The following is a 23,952-nucleotide window of genomic DNA, read 5'->3' on the forward strand; positions in this document are numbered from 1 at the left end:
CAGGTAGCATCTTAGCTAGTTAGCAGTCACTTCCACTTTATATTACAAAACGTGTTACTCATATGATTTGGGGTTAATTCATTTGTTTTTTTAATTTAAGGTAATGAACTTTTTTTTTTTTTTAACTAGGCATTCTTGGGATTCTCTCCTTTTATGTTCTGCTAACACAGTAGATAAGATATGCTGTTCCATTTTTAGTACTCTTTCATTACTCATGTTGCTAATATTTTTATAGTAAATACAGAATCCTAAAATAATTAAGCAAGAAGAGCCAGAAAATTCTGCAAATGAAGAATAATGAGGGGGAATTAGATCTACTAGATATTAAAATATAATATAAATAGTTGAAACAGTGTGGTGCTGGCACATGAGTAGACAGGTCAGTATAGCAGAATTGAATGTCCGGAAAGAGATCCAAATGATGCTGAGGCCCCTGGCTAATCATCTGAAGGAAATTAGGCCAGATTCTTTTCTTATACTTTACATCACCAAAATAAATTCCAGATGGAGCAAAAATTTAAGTGTAAAATTTGAAACCATAAAAGTACTAGAAGAAAACATGAAACTATGTTTTTATATTTTCCAACTGAGGGTGGTCTTTAAAAATATGGTGCAAAACACAGAAGCTGTTTTAAAAAATAACAAATTTGATCACATATCAAATTTCCAGTTGACAACAAAGCATGACATACAAAGTCAAAGCTGGATAAATTGAGAAAAAATACTTATACCACATTATAAACCAAGGATTAATTTCCTTGAGAGAAAGCGTTCTTTCAATTAATAAGAAACACCAGCATCCCAATAACAAAATTGGCTAGATTTGTGGAAAAGGAAATACAAATGTCCTTTAAATATATGAAAAGATCTAGAAGAGATACATAATGTGAAATGAAACCACAGTGAAATGCTGTTTTTAACTTCTCAGATTAACACAGGTTGAACATTTTGGTAGTGCACTGTATTGGTAGGAAATGTGGGGAAGTGAGCACTTGTGTGCATGTAACATTGCCTTTGGGAGTGTAAAATGGCATGCTCTGGAAAATTGTTTGTCACTGTAAACCTTAAACCCTCTTACCCAGCTATTCCAGTTCAAGGTACTTACCCTAGACACATTCACAAATGTTATACGTACAGGAATATTTTATTCCTGTCTGTTTATAAGGCAATATTAAAAGGCATAGAAAAATAATAACATTCTGCCTTTTATTGATTTTTAACACAATGTCAGAGAATGTGGTCTGTGTGATACTGATTTTTGGAAATTTGCTGAATTAGATTTGCTTCATGGCCTGAGAATAGTAAATTTAGGTAAGGGTTCCTTGTGTTCTATTGTTTAAGATCTATTTTATCTGCCACTAATAGAGCTACTCCAAATTCTTTTGATAGTTTTTGCTTGTTCTATGTTTAGCTCTTCTATTATATTCATTCTTTTAATGGCATTATATTTTAGGTGTATCAACTGGCTTTTTAAAATCTTGTCTTAAGATTTTTGTCTTTATAAAAACTAGTTTAGTTCATTTACCCTTGTTATTGCTGTTATGTTTAGACTTATTTATACAAGCTTATGTTGTGTTCCTTGTTATCCTACCATTTCTGTGCTGCTTTCTTCTTCCTTGCCTTTCAAAAATTTAAGGTTTTTTAGAATCAACTTTATTGAGGTATAATTTTCGTGCAGTGAAATGCAATGATTTGAACATAAAATTCCATGAATGTTGACAAATATATGTATCTGTATATCTGCCACCCCATCCAAGAACATCTCTATCAATCCATAAAGTTCTTTTGTGCCCCTTTGCAGTCAGGATCCTTCCCCCGCCTCTCCACCCCAGAAATGTCTGATTGCTTTTATTAAAGATCAGTTGTGCCTGTTCTGAAGAGTCATATTAATGGAATCATCCTGAAAGTACTTTTTCACTTTTATTTTGACTGCCTTCTTTCAGTCAACATGTTTTTAAGATTCATCCAGTTTATTGCACATATCAGTATTTGGTTACCTTTTTTGGTCAAGTATGAGTATACCACTTTTAAATCCAGTTACCAGCTGATAGAAATTAGGGTTGTTTTGGGCTATTATGAACAAGCTGCTAAGAACATTTGTATACAAGTCTTTTTACAGACATATGTTTTCATTTCTCCTGCTTAGATACCTAGTAATGAATTGCTGAGTCAAATAGCAAATGAATGTTTTTTATAAGACATTGCTAAACTGTTTCCCAAATGGTATATAAGCAGCAGTGTCTAAGTTCTAGATAGTCATCATCCTTGCCAAAACTTCCTATTTTTCAGTCTTTTTAATTTTAACCATTCTAGTGAATATGCAGTATTGTCTCATTATGGTTTTAATTAACATTTCTCTGTTAACTGATGATGTTGAGCATCTTTTCATGTGTTTATTAGCAATTCCTATATCTTTGAGAGAAGTGTCTAACTCATTTGCCTTTTATGTTTTTAATTGTATTGTTTGTGTCCTTATTATCGAGTTGTTAAAATGCTTTATGTGTTCTGATTACAAGTCTTTTGTCTAATGTGTTGTGTGAATATATTCTCCCAGTCTGTGGTTTGCTTATGTATTCTTTTAAATGATTTTTTTTTGAAGAATAGCTTGTAATTTTGATGAAGTCCAATTCATCAGTTTTTTTCTTTTATGGTTAATGCCTTTTGTATACTAAGAAATCTTTGTATTCTCCATGATCAAGAAGTTTTACTCCTGGTTTTTTTCTAGAAGTTTTATACATTTGGCTTTTTTTTTTTTTTTTTTTTTTTTTTAAATCATCATTTTATTGAGATATATTCACATACCACGCAGTCATACAAAACAAATTGTACTTTCGATTGTTTACAGTACCATTACATAGTTGTACATTCATCACCTAAATCAATCCCTGACACCTTCATTAGCACACACACAAAAATAACAAGAATAATAATTAGAGTGAAAAAGAGCAATTGAAGTAAAAAAGAACACTGGGTACCTTTGTCTGTCTGTTTCCCTCCCCTACTTTTCTACACATCCATCCATAAACTAGACAAAGTGGTGTTTGGTCCTTATGGCTTTCCCAATCCCATTGTCACCCCTCATAAGCTACATTTTTATACAACTGTCTTCGAGATTCATGGGTTCTGGGTTGTAGTTTGATAGTTTCAGGTATCCACCACCAGCTACCCCAATTCTTTAGAACCTAAAAAGGGTTGTCTAAAGTGTGCATAAGAGTGCCCACCAGAGTGACCTCTCGGCTCCTTTTGGAATCTCTCTGCCACTGAAGCTTATTTCATTTCCTTTCACATCCCCCTTTTGGTCAAGAAGATGTTCTCCGTCCCACGGTGCCAGGTCTACATTCCTCCCTGGGAGTCATATTCCACGTTGCCAGGGAGATTCACTTCCCTGGGTGTCTGATCCCACGTAGGGGGGAGGGCAGTGATTTCACCTTTCAAGTTGGCTTAGCCAGAGAGAGAGGGCCACATCTGAGCAACAAAGAGGCATTCAGGAGGAGACTCTTAGGCACAAATACAGGGAGGCCTAGCCTCTCCTTTGCAGCAACCGTCTTCCCAAGGGTAAAACTTATGGTAGAGGGCTCAACCCATCAAACCACCAGTCCCCTATGTCTGTGGTCATGTTAGCAACCATGGAGGTGGGGTAGGCGAATACCCCTGCATTCTCCACAGGCTCCTCAAGGGGGCACTACATCTTTTTTTTTTTTTTTTTTTTAACTTTCCCTTCTTTTTTCAAATCACCTGTATGAAAAAAAAAGTTAAAAAGAAAACAAACATACAATAAAAGAGCATTTCAAAGAGACCATAGCAAGGGAGTAAGAAAAAGACAACTAACCTAAGATAACTGCTTAACTTCCAACATGTTCCTACTTTACCCCAAGAAAGTTACATAATATAGCAACATTTCAGTGAACTTGTTCCTACTACAACCATCAGAAATTAACAGACCATAGTCATTTCTGGGCATCCCCAGAACGTTAAATAGCTTATCTGTTCTTCCTGGATTATTGTTCCCCCTTCCTTAATTGCTCTCTACTGCTAGTTCCCCTACATTCTACATTATAAACCATTTGTTTTACATTTTTCAAAGTTCACATTAGTGGTAGCATATAATATTTCTCTTTTTGTGCCTGGCTTATTTCGCTCAGCATTATGTCTTCAAGGTTCATCCATGTTGTCATATGTTTCACCAGATCGTTCCTTCTTACTGCCGCGTAGTATTCCATCGTGTGTATATACCACATTTTATTTATCCACTCATCTGTTGAAGGACATTTGGGTTGTTTCCATCTCTTGGCAATTGTGAATAATGCTGCTATGAACATTGGCGTGCAGATATCTGTTCGTGTCACTGCTTTCCGATCTTCCGGGTATATACCGAGGAGTGCAATCGCTGGATCGAATGGTAGCTCTATATCTAGTTTTCTAAGGAACTGCCAGACTGACTTCCAGAGTGGCTGAACCATTATACAGTCCCACCAACAATGAATAAGAGTTCCAATTTCTCCACATCCCCTCCAGCATTTGTAGTTTCCTGTTTGTTTAATGGCAGCCATTCTAACCGGTGTTAGATGGTATCTCATTGTGGTCTTAATTTGCATCTCTCTAATAGCTAGTGAAGCTGAACATTTTTTCATGTGTTTCTTGGTCATTTGTATTTCCTCTTCAGAGAACTGTCTTTTCATATCTTTTGCCCATTTTATAATTGGGCTGTCTGTACTATTGTCATTGAGTTGTAGGATTTCTTTGTATATGCAAGATATCAGTCTTTTGTCAGATACATGGTTTCCAAAAATTTTTTCCCATTGAGTTGGCTGCCTCTTTACCCTTTTGAGAAATTCCTTTGAGGTGCAGAAACTTCTAAGCTTGAGGAGTTCCCATTTATCTATTTTCTCTTTTGTTGCTTGTGCTTTGGGTGTAAAGTCTAGGAAGTGGCCTCCTAATACAAGGTCTTGAAGATGTTTTCCTACATTATCTTCTAGGAGTTTTATGGTACTTTCTTTTATATTGAGATCTTTGGTCCATTTTGAGTTAATTTTTGTGTAGGGGGTGAGGTAGGGGTCCTCTTTCATTCTTTTGGATATGGATATCCAACTCTCCCAGCCCCATTTGTTGAAAAGACCATTATGGCTCAGTTCGGTGACTTTGGGGGCCTTATCAAAGATCAGTCGGCCATAGATCTGAGGGTCTATCTCTGAATTCTCAATTCGATTCCATTGATCTATATGTCTATCTTTGTGCCAGTACCATGCTGTCTTGGCAACTGTGGCTTTATAATAAGCTTCAAAGTCAGGGAGTGTAAGTCCTCCCACTTCGTTTTTCTTTTTTAGAGTGTCTTTAGCAATTCGAGGCATCTTCCCTTTCCAAATAAATTTGATAACTAGCTTTTCCAAGTCTGCAAAGTAGGTTGTTGGAATTTTGATTGGGATTGCATTGAATCTGTAGATGAGTTTGGGTAGAATTGACATCTTAATGACATTTAGCCTTCCTATCCATGAACATGGAATATTTTTCCATCTTTTAAGGTCCCCTTCTATTTCTTTTAGTAGAGTTATGTAGTTTTCTTTGTATAGGTCTTTTACATCTTTGGTTAAGTTTATTCCTAGGTACCTGATTTTTTTAGTTGCTATTGAAAATGGTATCTTTTTCTTGAGTGTCTCTTCAGTTTGTTCATTTCTAGCATATAGAAACATTACTGACTTATGTGCATTAATCTTGTATCCCGCTACTTTGCTAAATTTGTTTATTAGCTCTAGTAGGTGTATCGTTGATTTCTCAGGGTTTTCTAGATATAAGATCATATCATCTGCAAACAATGACAGTTTTACTTCTTCTTTTCCAATTTGGATGCCTTTTATTTCTTTGTCTTGCCGGATTGCCCTGGCTAGCACTTCCAGCACAATGTTGAATAACAGTGGTGACAGCGGGCATCCTTGTCTTGTTCCTGATCTTAGAGGGAAGGCTTTCAGTCTCTCACCATTGAGTACTATGCTGGCTGTGGGTTTTTCATATATGCTCTTTATCATGTTGAGGAAGTTTCCTTCAATTCCTACCTTTTGAAGTGTTTTTATCAAAAAGGGATGTTGGATTTTGTCAAATGCTTTTTCAGCATCTATTGAGATGATCAATTGATTTTTCCCTTTCGAGTTTTTAATGTGTTGTAATACATTGATTGTTTTTCTGATGTTGAACCATCCTTGCATGCCTGGAATGAACCCCACTTGGTCATGGTGTATGATTTTTTTAATGTGTCTTTGGATTCGATTTGCAAGTATTTTGTTGAGGATTTTTGCATCTATATTCATTAGGGAGATTGGCCGGTAGTTTTCCTTTTTTGTAGCATCTTTGCCTGGTTTTGGTATTAGATTGATGTTAGCTTCATAAAATGAGTTAGGTAGTGTTCCATTTTTTTCAATGTTTTGAAAGAGTTTGAGTAAGATTGGTGTCAGTTCTTTCTGGAAAGTTTGGTAGAATTCCCCTGTGAAGCCATCTGGCCCTGGGCATTTATTTGTGGGAAGATTTTTGATGACTGATTGGATCTCTTTGCTTGTGATGGGTTGGTTGAGGTCTTCTATTTCTTCTCTGGTCAGTCTAGGTTGTTCATATGTTTCCAGGAAATTGTCCATTTCTTCTACATTATCCAGTTTGTTGCCATACAGTTGTTCATAATATCCTCTTATAATTTTTTTAATTTCTTCAGGATCTGCAGTTATGTCACCTTTTTCATTCATTATTTTGTTTATATGGGTCTTCTCTCTTTTTGATTTTGTCAGTCTAGCTAGGGGCTTGTCAATCTTGTTGATCTTCTCAAAGAACCAACTTTTGGTGATATTTATCCTTTCTATTGTTTTTTTGTTCTCTATGTCATTTATTTCTGCTTTAATCCTTGTTATTTCTTTTCTTCTACTTGGTTTAGGATTGGTTTGCTGTTCATTTTCTAGCTTCTTCAGTTGATCCATTAGTTCTTTGATTTTGGCTCTTTCTTCCTTTTTAATATATGCGTTTAGTGCTATAAATTTCCCTCTTAGCACTGCTTTTGCTGCATCCCATAGGTTTTGGTATGTTGTGTTCTCATTTTCATTCGTCTCTATATATTTAGCAATTTCTCTTGCTATTTCTTCTTTAACCCACTGATTGTTTAGGAGTGTGTTGTTTAACCTCCAGGTATTTGTGAATTTTCTAAGTCTCTGATGGTTATTGACTTCTAATTGTATTCCATTGTGGTCAGAGAATGTGCTTTGAATGATTTCAATCTTTTTAAATTTATTGAGGCTTGTTTTATGTCCCAGCATATGATCTATTCTGGAGAAAGTTCCGTGAGCACTAGAAAAGTATGTGTATCCTGGTGATTTGGGATGTAATGTCCTGTAGATGTCTGTTAAATCTAATTCATTTATCAGATTGTTTAGGTTTTCAATTTCCTTATTGGTCTTCTGTCTGGTTGATCTATCTATAGGAGAGAGTGATGTGTTGAAGTCTCCCACAATTATTGTGGAAACATCAATTGCTTCCTTTAGTTTTGCCAATGTTTCTCTCATGTATTTTGTGGCACCTTGATTGGGTGCATAGACATTTACGATTGTTATTTCTTCTTGCTGAATTGCCCCTTTTATTAGTATGTAGTGGCCTTCTTTGTCTCTCAAAACATCCCTGCATTTGAAGTCTATTTTATCTGAGATTAATATTGCTACACCTGCTTTCTTTTGGCTGTAGCTTGCATGAAATATTTTTTTCCATCCTTTCACTTTCAATTTCTTTGTGTCCCTGTGTCTAAGATGAGTCTCTTGTATGCAACATATTGATGGTTCATTTTTTTTGATCCATTCTGCGAATCTATATCTTTTAATTGGGGAGTTTAATCCATTTACATTCAACGTTAAAACCGTGAAGGCATTTCTTGAATCGGCCATCTTATCCTTTGGATTATGTTTGCCATATTTTTCCCTCTCTCTATTAATATCCTTTATTGTACCCATACCGAATCTCTTTAGTACTGAACCTTTCTCCAAGTCTCTCTGTCCTGTCTTTGTTTCTCTGTCTGTAGGGCTCCCTTTAGTATCTCCAGTAGGGCAGGTCTCTTGTTAGCAAATTCTCTCAGCATTTCTTTGTCTGTGAAAAATTTAAGCTCTCCCTCAAATTTGAAGGAGAGCTTTGCTGGATAAAGTATTCTTGGCTGGAAATTCCTCTCTCTCAGAATTTTAAATATATCGTGCCATTGCCTTCTCGCCTCCATGGTGGCTGCTGAGTAGTCACTACTTAGTCTTATGCTGTTTCCTTTGTATGTGGTGAATTGCTTTTCTCTTGCTGCTTTCAGAACTTGCTCCTTCTCTTCTATGTTTGACAGTGTGATCAGTATATGTCTCGGAGTGGGTTTTTTTGGATTTATTCTATTTGGAGTTCGCTGAGCATTTATGATTTGTGTATTTATGTTGTTTAGAAGATTTGGGAAGTTTTCCCCAACAATTTCTTTGAATACTCTTCCTAGACCTTTACCCTTTTCTTCCCCTTCTGGGACACCAATGAGTCTTATATTCGGACGCTTCATATTATCTATCATATCCCTGAGGTCCATTTCGAGTTTTTCAATTTTTTTCCCCATTCTTTCTTTTATGCTTTCATTTTCCATTCTGTCATCTTCCAGGTCACTGATTCGTTGTTCAACTTCCTCTAGTCTTGTACTATGAGTGTCCAGAATCTTTTTAATTTGGTCAACAGTTTCTTTAATTTCCATAAGATCATCCATTTTTTTATTTAGTCTTGCAATGTCTTCTTTATGCTCTTCTAGGGTCTTCTTGATTTCCTTCATATCCCGTACTAGGGTCTCATTGTTCATCTTTAGTTCTTTGAGTAGCTGCTCTAGGTGTGTCTCTTCTGGTCTTTTGATTTGGGTGCTTGGGCTTGGGTTATCCATATCGTCTGGTTTTTTCATATGCTTTATAATTTTCTGTTGTTTTTGGCCTCGTGGCATTTGCTGTCCTTGATAGGGGTCTTTTAGGGTTTGTAGACCAGTTGAAGTCCTTATCTCTAATTTATCAGATCTACAGCTTCGTGGAGTACACTTTCTCTAACTAACCAGCAGGTGGCGTCCACGAGCCACCTGTTCTCCACAAGCCAGATCTCCCCTGCTTAGCCTTTTTGGTGAGTGGGGGAGTGAGTCTTGTGGGGCCCAATTGGTGTCCCAAGCTTGCGTGTGTAGTTGGTGTTGCCTGCCCTGTATGTGGGGCGTGTTTCTGGGCAGTCGGGGAGGGGGGGTGGCCCTAACAATCAAATCTCCCTGATGATCCTAGAGTTTTAAAGCTACTGCAATAGTCTAATCCTTCAGTTCAGTCCTGCCACAGTTTGTCTCTGCCACTGACCCACAAGTCTTTGGTATTGGCGTATGGCTCCTGAGACTTGCAAGTGGGCCCCTCTTCCAGGCTGTGCACCCCGGGTCCTCTGTTGAGGGATGACTGTGCTATGTCACAGGTGAGTGCCGTCCCCCCAGGGCAGTTCTGGGCTGCTGGGCTGTGTTGGGAGGCTCCCAGTCTGCTCAAATGATGGCTGAATGGGGCTCTGTTAATTCACACTGCTCCCCCTTCCCAGCTCTGGGACATTCAGCTGAGGTTGCAGGGAAGGCTAATGTCCACGCCCAGTTTTGTGGTGTGTGCCTGTTATTTGAAGCACTTCCGTCACACTGGGTTGTCTGGGGCAGCTCTGGGCTATGGGGCTGGCGATGGGCAGGAGTGTTTCCTGTCCACCAGGATGGTGGCTGTGAGCGGACACCCCCCTTTTCTTGGGAAGTTGTGTTGTTTAGTGAATTTTCTCAGCCACTGGATTATTGCCTTTTGTCTCAGAGCTCTCTTATTTCTGCTCTTGACTTGACGTGCCCAAATTTCAATTCTTTGAAGCTTTCTGTATTGAGCTTCTTAGAGTAATTGTTTTAGAAAAAGCAAAAAGGATTTAAAAAAAAAAAAAAAAAAAAAAAACGGCCCTCCACAGAGATCTAATGGGTTATTGAAATGCTAATAGACAAAGCAACCAGGGCCATTAAGGAAAGGTGCCCTGGGCAGAGAGATCAGCCTTGCTTCGGGATTTGCATATGCGCCTCAAGGCCTGATCTCCGCCCTTCCCCTTTCTGTGTTCACCAGAACTCCAAAAATCCTCTGCTTTTACTTTGGAGCTTCTCGTGTTGTTTTCCTTCTATGCCCGTCTCCTCTCTGCTGGGCTGGCTGCTCTCAGAGTCTCTGGTGTCTGGCCTCAGTCTATCTATGGTTGGAGTTTGAATCAGTAGAATGAGTTTCCGATGAGAGCAGCCACTGCAATTCTCCCTTCTCCTTCCTGGAGCTGACAGCCCCTCCTCCCCCGGGACTGAGCCTGGCAGGGAGGGGCGCGGGTCCCCTGGCCGCAAAAACTTACAGATTTCGGTGATCTCAGCAGTTCCACGTTTTCATGAGTGTTGTATGAAGTATGCCCAAAGACAGATTGCTCTGTGGTGTCCAGTCCACGCAGTTCCTGGCTTTTTACCTACTTTCCTGGAGGAGTAACTAAAACATACAGCTCACCAGTCTGCCATCTTGCCCCGCCTCCTACATTTGGCTTTTATGTTTAACTTTTTGTACATTTCAGCATAGAGGTCTTGCAAAGCTTTTATTGAATTTATTCCTACGTGTTTTATGTTTTTATGCTATTGTAAATGAAAATGGTTTTTAATTTTATTTTTCTAGTTTTTTATAGCAGTAATGTAGAAGTACAGTTGATTTTTTTATACTTACCTTATATACTGCAACCTTGTTAAATTCACTTAATAATTCTAATAGGTGTTTTTGTGAATTCTTTAGGATTATCTGTGTAGACAATCATAGGTAATCTGTGAATAAAAACAGTTTTACTTTTCTGTTGCAATTTGTATGCCTTTTACTTATTTTTCTTTCCTAATTGCACCCAAGTGGTGAGAATGGACCTACCTCCATTATTTAGTTAAGGTTCCTTTCTATTCTTACTTCATGGTTTAAAAAAAAGTTCTTTTTATGAATGGTTGTTGAATTTTGTCATTACTTTTTCTGCATCTACTTAGGTGATCATGTCATTTTTCTAATTTATTCTGCTAATGTGAAAAAATGCATGGATTTTCAAATGATGTACTATCCTTGCATTACTGGAATAAACTCCATTGTCCGGGATAAATTATCCATTTAATATATTTGGATTAAATTAGTTAATGTTTTGTTGGGGCTTTTTGCAGCTGTATTAATGAAATATATTGTTCTATAATTTTATTTCCTCGTAATGGTTTAATCAGGTTTTGGTGTCAGTGATATGCATGCTTTCGTGTGTAGATTCCATTCCACATCTACCTAGAATTTATTTTACTACATGGTATGAGTAGGAGGTCCATTTTCATATTTTGTTTCCCACCTCCCGTATGCATATCTCATTTTCCTGGCACTGTTTATTGAGTGTTCATCTTTTTCCACCGATATGCAATACCATCTAACTCAATATGTGTTTGGATCTGTTTTGGTATTCTCTATTCTTCTCTTGGTCTGATTGTTCAGTGTCAATACCACATTGTTTTAATTGTTAAAACTTAAGTCTTGAGATCTGGTAAACAAGTCCTTATCTGTTTTGTCTTCTATAAAAATATCTTGGCTATTCTTGGACTTCTCCTTTTTCACATAAATTTTGAAATTAGCTTGTCAAGTTTCACAAACAGTTCTTCTTGCGATTTTGATTGGAATTGAATTGACTGTAGTTCAGTTATAAAAAAATGGAGTCTTTACAATGGTATGTCTTCCAATTCATTTAGGTCCTAAATGAATTAATTCTTTCCATTTATTTAGGTCTTCTTCATACTCATTTATTAATATATTTTCTGTAAAGGTTTGATTTATCTTTTGTTAGATTTATTCCTAAGTACTTTATATTTGCATATTCTTGTAAACTAACCATTTTTTAAATGTTATTTTTTGTTCCTGGGGTATAGAAATGTAATTGATTTTTGTACATCTGTTTTTTAAATCCAGCAACCTGCCAAGTGCTCCAATTCTTGTAATTTATCTGCAGATTACTTAACTTTTCTATACAAATATTCATAATCTAATAATGATGGTTTTGTTGCTTTCTTTTGCATTCTTATGCTTTTTGCTTCTTTTCCTTATCTTACTCTGCTGGCTAGTACTCCCTGTACAACATTAAATGGAAGTGGGGAAAGCCAGTACCCTTGTCTTTTTCCAGCAACACTTAAGACTTTTCATGATTAAGTTCATTTATGTCATAGGCTTTTTCTTAGACACTGCATCAGATTAAGGAAGTTGACTTACATTCATAGCGTGCTGAAGAGTTTTGATCAAGAATGGATATTGAATTTTATAAAATGTTTTTTCAGAATCTGTTGAAATGATTATATGATCCATCACCTTTGGTTTGTAATTTTGGTGAATAGCATTAATTGATTTACTAATGTTAAGCCAGTTATATTTCTTTGGGTAACACAAGCTGCTATAACAAAAAAGCCCCCCAAAATGTATAATGGCTCAGACAAACTAGGAGTCTTATTTTTTACTCACATAGCAGTAGTATGCTGGGTGGATGAACTAATTGACTGGAGACCCTTTCTCTGTGCAATTAAAGTCAGGCCTGGAAATTCTGCACTTCACTTCCTCCTACGTTCCATTGGCTAGACCTCAATCACATGACTGCACAAACTGAAAAGAAGGTTTAGAAATGTAGTCTACCTCTATGCCTGGAAAGAAGCAGCAGCAAATTAACGATGAAAAATTAGAAGTCTCTGCCACATCAACTTTGCATTCCTGAAATAAAGGCAACTTGATCATAATATATTATCGATGTTATGTATTTTGTTAAATTTATTAAATTTCTTTTGCTAATATATGTTCCTGAAAAATACTTGCCTATACTTTTCCTTTCTTGTATTGCTCTTGTCAAGAGTTGAGCTCATGATAGATTGATAGCCTTACAAAGAGTTCAGAAATATCTTTCCCATCCTCACGCCCACCCTGAAGACTGTGTGGGAATGGAATTATTTCTTCCTTGAACACTTGATAAATTTTGAAGGGGAGGAAACACCCATGTCTGGACCCACAGTTTTCTTTGTGGGAAGATTTTGTTCCTTTAAAAAATATAGGACACTAAGTTTTCTGTTTTTTTTTCTAGAGTCTGTTTTAGTAAGTTAACAGATGTGTCTATTTCACCTAGTTTTTCAAATTTATTGTCATAGTTATAATACCCTCTTAGTATCTTTTTTTTGGCTTTTTTTTTTAAATTCAGTTTTATTGAGATATCTTCACATATCATACAATCATCCATGATGTACAATCAGCTGTTCACAGTACCATCATAAAGTTAGGCATTCATCACCCCAATCTATTTTTTTGAACATTTTCCTTATACCAGAAAAAGTAAAAATAAAAATAAGAAATGAAAGTAAAAAAGAACACCCAAATCATCCCCCCACTCCCTCCCTATTTTTCATTTATTTTTTGTCCCCATTTTTATACTCATCCATCCATATACTGGATAAAGGGAGTGTGATCCACAAGGCTTTCATAATCACACCATCACCCCTTGTAAGTGACATCGCTATACAGTTGTCTTCAAGAGTCAAGGCTACTGGATTGCAGTTTGATAGTTTTGGGTATTCTAGCTATTCCAATGCATTAAACCTAAAAGTTATTTATATAGTGTGTAAGAATGCCCACCAGAGTAATCTGTCAACTCCATTTGGAATCTCTCAGCCACTCGAACTTTATTTCGTTTCATTTCACATCCCCCATTTGGTTAAGCAGATGTTCTCAATCCCACGATGTGGGGTCCAGATTCATCCTCAGAAGTCATATCCGGCGTTGCCAGGGAGATTTACACCCCTGGGAGTCAGATCCCACATAGAAGGGAGAGCAGGTGAGTTCACCTGCCAAGTTGGGTTAGCTAGGGAGAGAAGGCCACATCTGAGCAACAAAGAGGTACTTGGAGAGACTCTGTGGCACAATTATAAACAAGTTTAGCCTCTCCTTTGCAGTAACGAGCTTCATAAGGGCAAGTCCCGAGATAGAGGGCTTGACACGCCAAACCATAAGTCCTCAATGTTTGTGAGAACATCAGCAACAATACAGGTGAGGAAGCCCAACACCTTCTCATTTTCCCCCGGCTCCTTGTGGGGGCCCTGCATATATATTTTTATTCTCTGCCCAAGTTACTTTGGAATGTGTCACTATTTCATACTTCTTAGTATTTTTTTTTATATTTGAAGCATCTCTAGTGATGTCCCCTTTTCTTTCCTAATATTGTTTTTGTCCTTTTAATTTTATATCCACTTTAGTTGATATTTGTCAATTTTATTAGTCTTTACAAAGAAAGTTGCTCCTTTCCTTTTAATGTTTGTTTTCTGTATTGTAATATCTGCTCTTTATGTTTCCTTCCTTCTATTTTCTGGATTTGTTTCACTTTTTTTTTTAACTTCTTCGAGATAGAAGCCTAGCTTAATCATTTTCATTATATTTTTTTCTTTTCCAATATGCACATTTAAAGCTATTTATTTCTCATGAACGATACCATCTGCATCCCACAATATTTTCATTACTGTTATAAATATTTTCTGATTTCCATTATGCTTTGTGGATTATTTAGGGCTGTGGGTTTTTTGTTTTTTTTTTTTAATTTCCAAACAAACAATGTGTTTTACTTACCTTTTTGTTATTGACTTTATCTTGATTTTATTATATTCAGAGACTTGATCTGTGTGATGCTAGTCTTTTGAAATTTGTTGAGAATTGCTTTATGACTCAACGTGATTATTTGGGGGTATCAAAAGAAATACATATAAACTGAGGTTCCTTCAAATAATTTGCCCTTTGTGGGGTCTTAACAAGACTAAGCCTTGCCTTCTAAGACCCCAACTTCCTAAGCTTCTTTACCCAGGATCTCTTATTGACAGGTTAAACCCAGAATATTCTATGGCCCATGGATTGGCTAAACTTTGGATCTCCTATAGCCCAGTGATGGGTTTCTAGGGATTCTCTTACCCTCTAAAATAGTATATAAAATTCTATGTGTCTGTGTAGTGGCAGGGTGAGTGGTTCCATTTGTTTGCTTTTCACCAGCTTTTCAAAATAATCTGTTACCAAAAGGGGGAAAACTAAAAAGATTTAGAATCAGGACTTTTTGACTGCTGTCTAGTTTATAATATTTATTAATAATATGGAAAGAATCACATTGTATTGTCCCTTACCTCTAGTAAATCAGTTTCTAAATTAATAGGGAGAAAAATCATTATTTTTTATCAGATAGTTTTTGTTCTGGTTTGCTAATGCTGCCGATATGCAAAATACCAGAAATGGATTGGCTTTTATAAAGGGGGTTTATTTGGTTACAAATTTACAGTCTTAAGGCCATAAAGTGTCCCAGGTAAGGCATTGACAGTTGTCTATAGAATACCTGGCTTTATTATACTTCCTAATGAAATTAGCTCATTTCTAAATAATTTTGTTGTGAATTTTAACATTAGACGAGTGTGTGGACCACCAGGAGCTGCCCCTCGCAGGTGACCTTTTAGCATCCTCGATCCCTTAAGGCATCATCATCAGTGCATTGAGAACTCTGGGGGAATAAGAGGTCAGAAGCCTGAGTCCTGGTTTTTATTCCGTCACCTATTCCAGGTGAAATGAAGGACAGAACTCTTCCTCTGAGGCTAGGAAGCCTTCCCATTTCAGCTAGAATCAAGTCCAGAGGTTGTGTTAGAGGCCTCACAGAATCTGGGCCCAGCCTGACTTTCCCTTTCTGCCGTGTCCTGCGACTTCCTGTTCCTCAGAGTTAGCTGTACTTGGCCCGACTCTGTGCTTTGTGTTGTGCCTCTTCATCCAGCTTGCTCTCCTTCCTTTTCATCCTGCCCTAGATTTAATCCAGTCGCTTTTTTAAGTCCCCATTAAAATTCCATGTCCTCCTTGAACGTTCTCCCAGCCCCTCAAGCAGGAGTTGATTTATTTCTTTACATTTTTGCTTCTGTGCGCTCTTTCCCGTTCGCTTTCAGGCTTCTTGCAGACTTCGCATGCCGGGAGAGGCAGCGGCTTCTTATGTCTCTGTGAGGCTTCCTGTAGTGACCACGTGCTGCAGGCTGTGGGGAGCACCTTTCTGGCATGAAGTGATGGTGATAGTGCTGAGCCAGTCGGCAGTTTTCTAGATCTGTATTTTTCAAACTGAGGATATGACCCATTTGCTTTTGTGAAGGCAATTTCTGTAAATTCAAGAGCATCATTTGTTTAAAAAGTAAAATTGAATAGAAAATAAGGGATTATTCATGCCAGTAAGCACTGTGTAATAACAGACCTATTTTCAGTTTTATATTTGCGCATGTGTTTACTAAATTGTGCTGTAAAATACATTTCTTACTGTGGTTGTGATTGAGAAAAAGTTTGGAAAACCCTATACTGGATTATAATCTCAATATATATGATGAATTTTGAATTTTAAAAGACATGGAAGAACTTTAAATGCGTATTGCTAAGTGAAAGAAGCCAGTCTGAAAAGGCTGCATACTGTATGATTCTAAATAAGTGACATTCTGGAAAAAGCAGAACAATAGACCCAGTAAAAGGATAGGTGGTTGCCAGGGATTTAGGGAGAGAGGGGAAAGGGCTGAATAGGTGGAACACAGGACAGTTTTAGGATATCGTCTTCTGTATGATTCTTTCATCGTATATACATGACATCATGCATTTATCAAAACCTATAGAACAGTACAATATAAAGAGTGAACCCTAATGTAAACTATGGACTTTAGTTAATAATGTGTCAATATTGGTTTGACATCTGTAACAAAAGTGCCATGTTAATGCAAGATGTTAATGGGGAAACTTGGCAGGCGATGATGAGTTATATGGAAACGCTGTATGGTCTATGCAATTTTTCTATAAACCTAAAAGTGCTCAAAAAAAATAAAATCTATTAAAAACAACTTACAGAAGAGGCAGTTGGAATTTTAATTATATTCGAAGAACATAAAGCCTCAATTTTTTGGAAAAATTCTCACTAAATCCTTTCACATTATTTTGTACCATCATATGTTGTCTTTCTACCACATGACCCTTTGCTAAATATTTTTCTTCAGCATCTGCTGTGTAGTGTTTGGTTTAGATTTGGAGTATAAACTTGGGCTATAAATATACAAATCATTTTTCTAAAGTTAATTTTTGAAGATACTTTAGGAAATTATTATCACAAATGTTTCCTTGAAGTTTGTGTTCTGTTTATTAAATTTCTCTTTAGTGTACAATTTTCAGTTTAGATTACTTATGGATATATGTTGATAATACACTGCTTTTTAATACATTAATATAGAATGAATATTATCAAGTGATGTCTAATTTAAAAACTTGTGATTAAGGATGGTAAAATTCCATTTTGGAAACTATGTTCACTTTATATAATGCTCTCAAATATGAGAAGAAATTGCATTTTGTTATTAAGTAACATTTAAACAACTTGTTGAAACAGTATTGTTAACAATCAGCTCAGCAAGAAGCATATTTTAAGTATTCAGTTTAAAAGAAAGTAAGAACTTGAATCTTCCAAATCGACCCCGGTATCCTAAATAGCAATGTGTTACTTTTAGAGAGCCTTTTAATCAAGCATTCATTCTTGAGATGGGAAAGCAGTCACAAACAGGGACACTTGGTATTTACAGTAAAGCTGTTTCGGGTTGACTTTGTTTAAACTTGCAGTTAAAACCTTTCCTTTCACTTACACTGTGTGGAACCTTGTAACTAGGAGGCGGTTGTGTTACTTAATGCCTGTTCCCTTTTTTTTTTTTTTTTCTTCACTTTTCTTCAGGGTCAGTATAGACCTTCTGATTTGTTGTGTCCTGAGACGTATGTTTGGGTACCCATTGAGCAGTGTCTGCCTTCACTTGAAAACTCCAAGTACTGCCGCTTCAACCAGGACCCAGAAGCAGGTATGTTAGTAGCAGAGCTCGGATGGAAATTGTTTTTAGAATATCTGTGTGTGTGCGGCTGTGGCTCTTAGTAAGGTCCAAGTAGGTTTTTATATATTGTAGGGTATGTATGAGTGCATTTGTGTGTGTAAGATAGAGGGAGACAACCCCACCCTCACCCCCACATAAATATATGCTCACAATCTTCAAATAAGGTAAGAAACCTCATGACCTACTGACCTAGCTTTTCCCCCTGGATATTAGTTTTTACATGCTTTGAGGGCTGACACAATTTTCCATTTCTATGACAACTGTCAGTGTATACAGATTGTACAGATTGTTCATTAGATTGGTCATGTAGTTGGTGTAGAGAAGCCAGAAGTATTGACCAGTGTGCTGAAGAAAGTGGAGAAAGGGTCTCGTGGAGGACCAGCAGGCTAGGATGGGTTTGTGACAGGCCTTTCCTGACTTTCTTCCTACAACTGTGGTGCTTCTTTTTCTGTCCCCCTTCCACTTCCTTCCCAGTATAGCCCCAGCCATATTTTTCAGCTTTGTCGCCCACTATTCCACTTTGTAGTGTTGTTCAGTCACTCACAGTACAGCTGTGGAGACTTCCTGGATTCAGCTCCTGGTTCTTGTTATCAGCTGGCAAACTGTGCTCTTAGGCAACATACTTATCTCCTTGGCCCCACATTTCATGCCTTTAAAATTAAGACAATAATGGGACCTACCTCACTGAGCTGTAATGAGCTTAGACTAGGCCCCTATTGCTGTTGTTTTAGTAACTTCTAGACAAATTGTGAGAATGCTGCAGCCTGCGTATATGCCCCAGGCTTTCCTCTGCCTTTGCCTTTATTTGCTCTGGTCTCTCTCTGAAAAAAGTTCAATTCTCTTCACCTCTCTGTGGTCTAAGTACCACTCACAGTTTAGATAAGTCCTCTCCACATAGTCCCCCTCTTCCTGACTGGATTCAACGGTGTCTTTGTCAAAAGGGCACTAGCTTTGAGGCTCTCCTGGGCGATTGTGTGTCTTCCCCCTAGTCTGAGGTTCCTTGATGTTCTGATCTGTGCTCAGAGAGGCCACCACAGAACAAGCCGATTCATACTTCTTGATTGTATGACTGTGTGGAGAGTACAGACACTTTCCTACTGGCCACCTGTGGCCTGAGTTTGGGAAAGAAAGAAAATGGAGAAGAGGGGAAATGGGAGTAAATAGAAAACATCAGGGGGAGGGAGGAGTAGGGAATAAATGGAAACAATAAAATAGGAAGGCAAGGGTATAAGGAAAGAAATGCAGTTATTTCTTCAGGTCTAAGATGTATGGGATTTTTCCCCCTGTAAATCAGGTGTTTTTCTTATAAAAAAAAGTTGGTTTATATAGTGTTGTGTTTCATTATCTCTTTGAAAAACTGTTACGGAATTCAGGGTAGGTACTTCTCACACGTGAGGGCACCTTAGAATCTGGTATAGAGTAGCCATAGGACCCAAATAACCCCTATGGCAGGCAGCCTGAAGTAGCCCCAGGCTTTCCAGGTATTTGGATTTAGTGGAATAACTAGGGCTTTACATTTCTTCTACCTTAAATTGTTAATCTGAATCTGATCATTTCATTCTAAGCCAAGTGGCACCTCATTAATAAAAAAAGAGTTGTTGCTTAAAAACAAATATTAAATTTGTCAGTCAGTTTTGGAGTCAAGCTCAAAGCCGAAGGCAATCGTATAGTAGAGAAAAGCTTAACTTATCCATTTCTCTTCTCCCCACCCCACAACAAAGATATTTTCCTTTTAGCTTTTTTCAAAGTCAAGACATAGCAGAGCCGGTCCCTTATGATGACAGCTGGTGAACATCTTACTGAATTATTTCGTGTTCACATATAAAAGTTTATCTAAAAGTTCCTTTCAACGGCATAATATTATGATCTTAAATTTGTTTCTGACTCCCAAACTTACAGAACAATTTCACCTTCCCTTTTCCTTCTCGATCTGTTTTAAAGGTGGTTTCTCTTCTTATAGTACTTGGAGATGTAATGAGACTACAAGCTCTCATTGCTGGACACAGTTAAGAAGGGGACTCAATGATCAATTCCATGCACTGAATGAACATTCAAGTAGAAATTCATTCATATTAATAGATTTTTAAATTATTTTCCAGAATAAGTACTAATGTTCATTTTAGGGCAAAGGAGAATATTGAGACTAAAATTTAAAGTCTCCTATTGACCGTATTTGTGAAGTACATAATATATCCTTGTAAATGATAAATATGTTGCATGTACTTTTCCTGTAATCTAGTGTTACATTTCATGTGGCACTAGCTTTAGCTCAAAATATTCTTTATTTAGAATTCATTTACAAAAATCACATGAGTAAATTTCTTTGAGGCTAGTGCTTTGAAGAAAATGAAGATCCCTTTCCATATGCTGAATTTTTTGAACTTTCAAGAGAATACCATACAGTTTTATCAGTATTGAATATCACAGTCCAGACAGTATTTGAAATCAGACTTGTATCCTGTGGCTTTAGGAAATTAAAATGCAGTTACATGCTGGAATGTATTGAACATGCTGTGAAACATGGTCATTTGAGGTTTAAATGGCAATCTGTGAGAAACTGCTCTCTTCTCTGGAGCCAGTTTTAATTTTACATGACCCAAATTTGGACTCAGAGAAAATACAGAATGTAATATGGACAATATTGTTAGTCAGCATGGTGTTTTTTCCACTAAATCTTGTTTCTCCCTCCTCCCAGCTGTTCAGTAGTTAAATTACTCTGCAAAAGGCACAGCTGACCACCATAGGTCTTTGTAAAACAAAGTATAGCTTCAAGGTGCATCATGGCCAGTTGAAAGAAAAATGGCATTTTCCCCTTATCCTGAATTGCTGTAAGCCTCTGGAAATCCTACTCTTCTTTTTCCCTTTTCCTTTCTTTTCCAGTTGGAGGTTAGGGTCCTATGGTTATTTGCTCAACTAGGAAGTCTGTAACAATTAAAAAAAAAAAAGCTACTGTCTTTATGGTTCTGTGGAGGAGCAAGGCTGACAAACTGAAGTAACTTGGAAAATTCTACAGAGGGGATGAAAACCTTTTGTTACAGGAATGAGTCTTTTGTTTTTCAGTTCAGGACCTCTGCCCACTCCAAAGAAAGAAGTCCAAATAGTTCTCAGATGATTTTTAAGTAAAGATCTTGTAGATTGGCCTTAAATTGACAGTTGGATATGTATAGATTTCAAAAATTCTGCATCACAGTTGCAGTTTACCTTTCTCAGTTTATATATTTTTTTAAATATTTACTGGGAATCCTAGTAGAAAAATTGCCAAATGCATAAAATCATTACTAAGAAGAAAATTAAAATGATCCATAACCTCCTCACGCAGTAATAACCATTGTTACAATTTTAATGCTCTCCTTCCAGTCTTTTTTTTCTCCTGTGCTGTATCTGTGTATTTTTTTTTTTAAGAACAAAGCAGAATCACATTGTATACTTTTGTTGTTGCTTTTACTTCATACATTGTGTTGCTTCTGGGTTTTGACAAAAATATAAAAACGACCATTAATTTGGTCATTTGGCAAATAAATATTGCTGTGACTCTGAGAGGTAGTGTCCAATATAGATATTTTATAGGAAAGCATCGACAGGTTAGCCCAGATGTTCTGGAGTTGGTATAGAACTACAGTAAACTATGATTTGACTCTTAATGTTGGGTAAATATTGTATTATTTATTGTTGGTAGTAAAATCCTTTTTGTTCCGCACTTACAAAAAATTAAACTTTATTGAGCATATGCTAAGTCCTAAGCACCATCCCATATTTTTACTTGTAATCTCATTTTAACCTCCAAACAAAATTGAATGTGTTGTCACTGCCTCCTCAAATATCATATATTGTGAAAATAACTGCTAACGTTTGTTTTAATCAGAAGTTAAAAAATAATTTTAAACCAAATATTGCTCCATCATTTTTATACTTACTTTTTTAGCGTTTATTTCAACTTGTCATAGTATTATACATTTTACTGAAGATAGGTCTATATTTCAGCTTCTCTTTTCTATACATATTTTGAAATGTTTGCAAGAAACTTCCCAATTTGGCTCTAATGGAGTTGTCCTAAATTATTAGAAAGGATATTGAATTTTTTATTTGTTACCAAAAATAGCAGTACGTAACTTCAGCTTAGTGCTTTATGCTGTTATCCAGGATAGAGAATTAGTAGGACACCTTAGCTTTTCCCAGCAGTTTCTGAAAATCTAAACTCATATAAAGACACTTTTTTTCCTAGTTTGATTGTCTGAAGTTCTGAGGCTCCAATCCGTGTTATTTTATATTGTTTCTAAGGGACCCTTCCTTTTATTCCATCTAAACCCCATTCTTCTTTTCTTGCTGGCATGGGTTCCTGGCACTTTTTCTATAATACTGTAGCTTCTCTAGCATATGCCCCACAGAAAAAGCAGAGAGGAAAATAAAAAGGTGGCTTTGTGAAAGAAGCAGGTTCAGAAAAGCTCCATCGTATGTACACTTGCCACGCTTCTCCAAGCCTGTGTTACTTCTTGAATGCCCTATTTATGGTTGCTCAAAAGGGCGTACCTCAGCCAAAGGGTCATCTTAGTCCCTGGAATACACCCATAAATGTGCTACAGTGATAATTTGTGCTGAAGTTCACAGTATCTTTCCTGATTATTTTAGATGCAGAATTAGTTATTGTTCTTTTTATACTTCTCAGGGTGAAATTATTTTCAAATCTAGATTTGAGATTGAATTACCCATGTGAACATGCTAAGTGAATGTTAATCACTGGACATACTTAGTAAACTTTTATACTCTTTGTTGTCAGTAAAGATGGTGGTGGTGCTTGGAGGTAGCCAGCCAGAGATGAAATCAGTTTAGGCTACTAAGTGGCATAAAGGAGGCAGTCATCAAAACAAGAAACTATCCTTGGAAGTTAGGCTCTTATATTTGGAGAATCTAGCAAGTGTGTTTTAATGTGGAAAATGTAAAAAGTTATAGTCTTCTAATTTTTCAATTTATCCCGTATCCACTTGAAAATAAAACTTTTATATTAATTATACATTAATTAGTATATTATATATTTTATATTAATAAATTATATTATATAACTAATAATTTATGTATTATATCTGTTTTTCCCACTTAACTCCTTTTCAAAGATATACTTCCTTATCAAAATTTTAGTGTAGTTCTAATACAATTTTTCTTGGTTTAAAAATTAGAAACTATAATTCCCTAGTTTGCATTGCCTTTTTTAAAATTGAATCATATTTTTTTTAATTGTGGAATATAACATATATACATAGAAGTGATAACTTTCCAAGTATAATTTAGCAAGTAGTTAGCAAATTTCAAAGATTGTTTTAGGTTATAGTTCAATAGTCGCAGTTATTTCCTTATTGTGAAATATAACGTATATGCAAAAAGGTAATAATTTTCAAAGTACAATTTAACAAGTAGTTATACAGGAAATTTCCAAAAATGTTATGAGTTACAGTAACATAGTTTCAGTTATTTCCTTATTGTGAGGTATAACATATATACAAAAAGGTGATAACTTTGAAATTACAATTTAACAAGTAGCTGTAGAGCAAATTTCAAAGAATGCTATGGGTTACAGTTCCACCGTTTCAGTTCTTTCCTTCTAGCTATTCCAATACTCCAGCAACTAAGAAAAGGAAAATTATATGAAGATTCAGTGTTCATAATCCTTTGTTAAATTCCATCTTGTCTGTTGCTACCCCTTCATCTAGTTTAATCACTTTCCCAATCTTCAGGGATGTCTAGGCAATGACCACCCTAACTTGTTCATGTTGAAAAGGAGACATATCTGGTGGATGTTCTTGAAGAGGCTTTTGCCCCTGGATTTGGGGACTTAGCTGGCATAGGAGCTCTTTGGAGAATTTAAGTTTCTGAAGAATAAACTTAGTGAGTGAAATTTTTATAGAGTCTCAGATAGGGATCTGGGTATTCTTTAGGCTTTTCTATGATACGATGTAGGCTTATCATACTGTGGCCATTTGGCATATCTAGCTGAA

General features: G+C 36.5%; 1 protein-coding gene across 9 annotated transcripts in view; it reads left to right on the top strand.

The window, feature by feature from the left end:
- Window positions 1–23,952, top strand: part of ATE1 (arginyltransferase 1) — a 217,904-nt gene that overhangs the window by 145,166 nt on the left and 48,786 nt on the right. For all 9 annotated transcript variants that reach the window (XM_037803975.1, XM_037803974.1, XM_037803969.1 and 6 more), the window contains one exon: window positions 17,815–17,935. In XM_037803975.1, coding sequence (XP_037659903.1) covers window positions 17,815–17,935 — 121 coding nt within the window. The remainder of the gene's footprint in view (window positions 1–17,814; window positions 17,936–23,952) is intronic.

This window comes from Choloepus didactylus, chromosome 15 (assembly GCF_015220235.1).
Source record: "Choloepus didactylus isolate mChoDid1 chromosome 15, mChoDid1.pri, whole genome shotgun sequence".
NCBI classification, from domain to species: domain Eukaryota; kingdom Metazoa; phylum Chordata; class Mammalia; order Pilosa; family Megalonychidae; genus Choloepus; species Choloepus didactylus.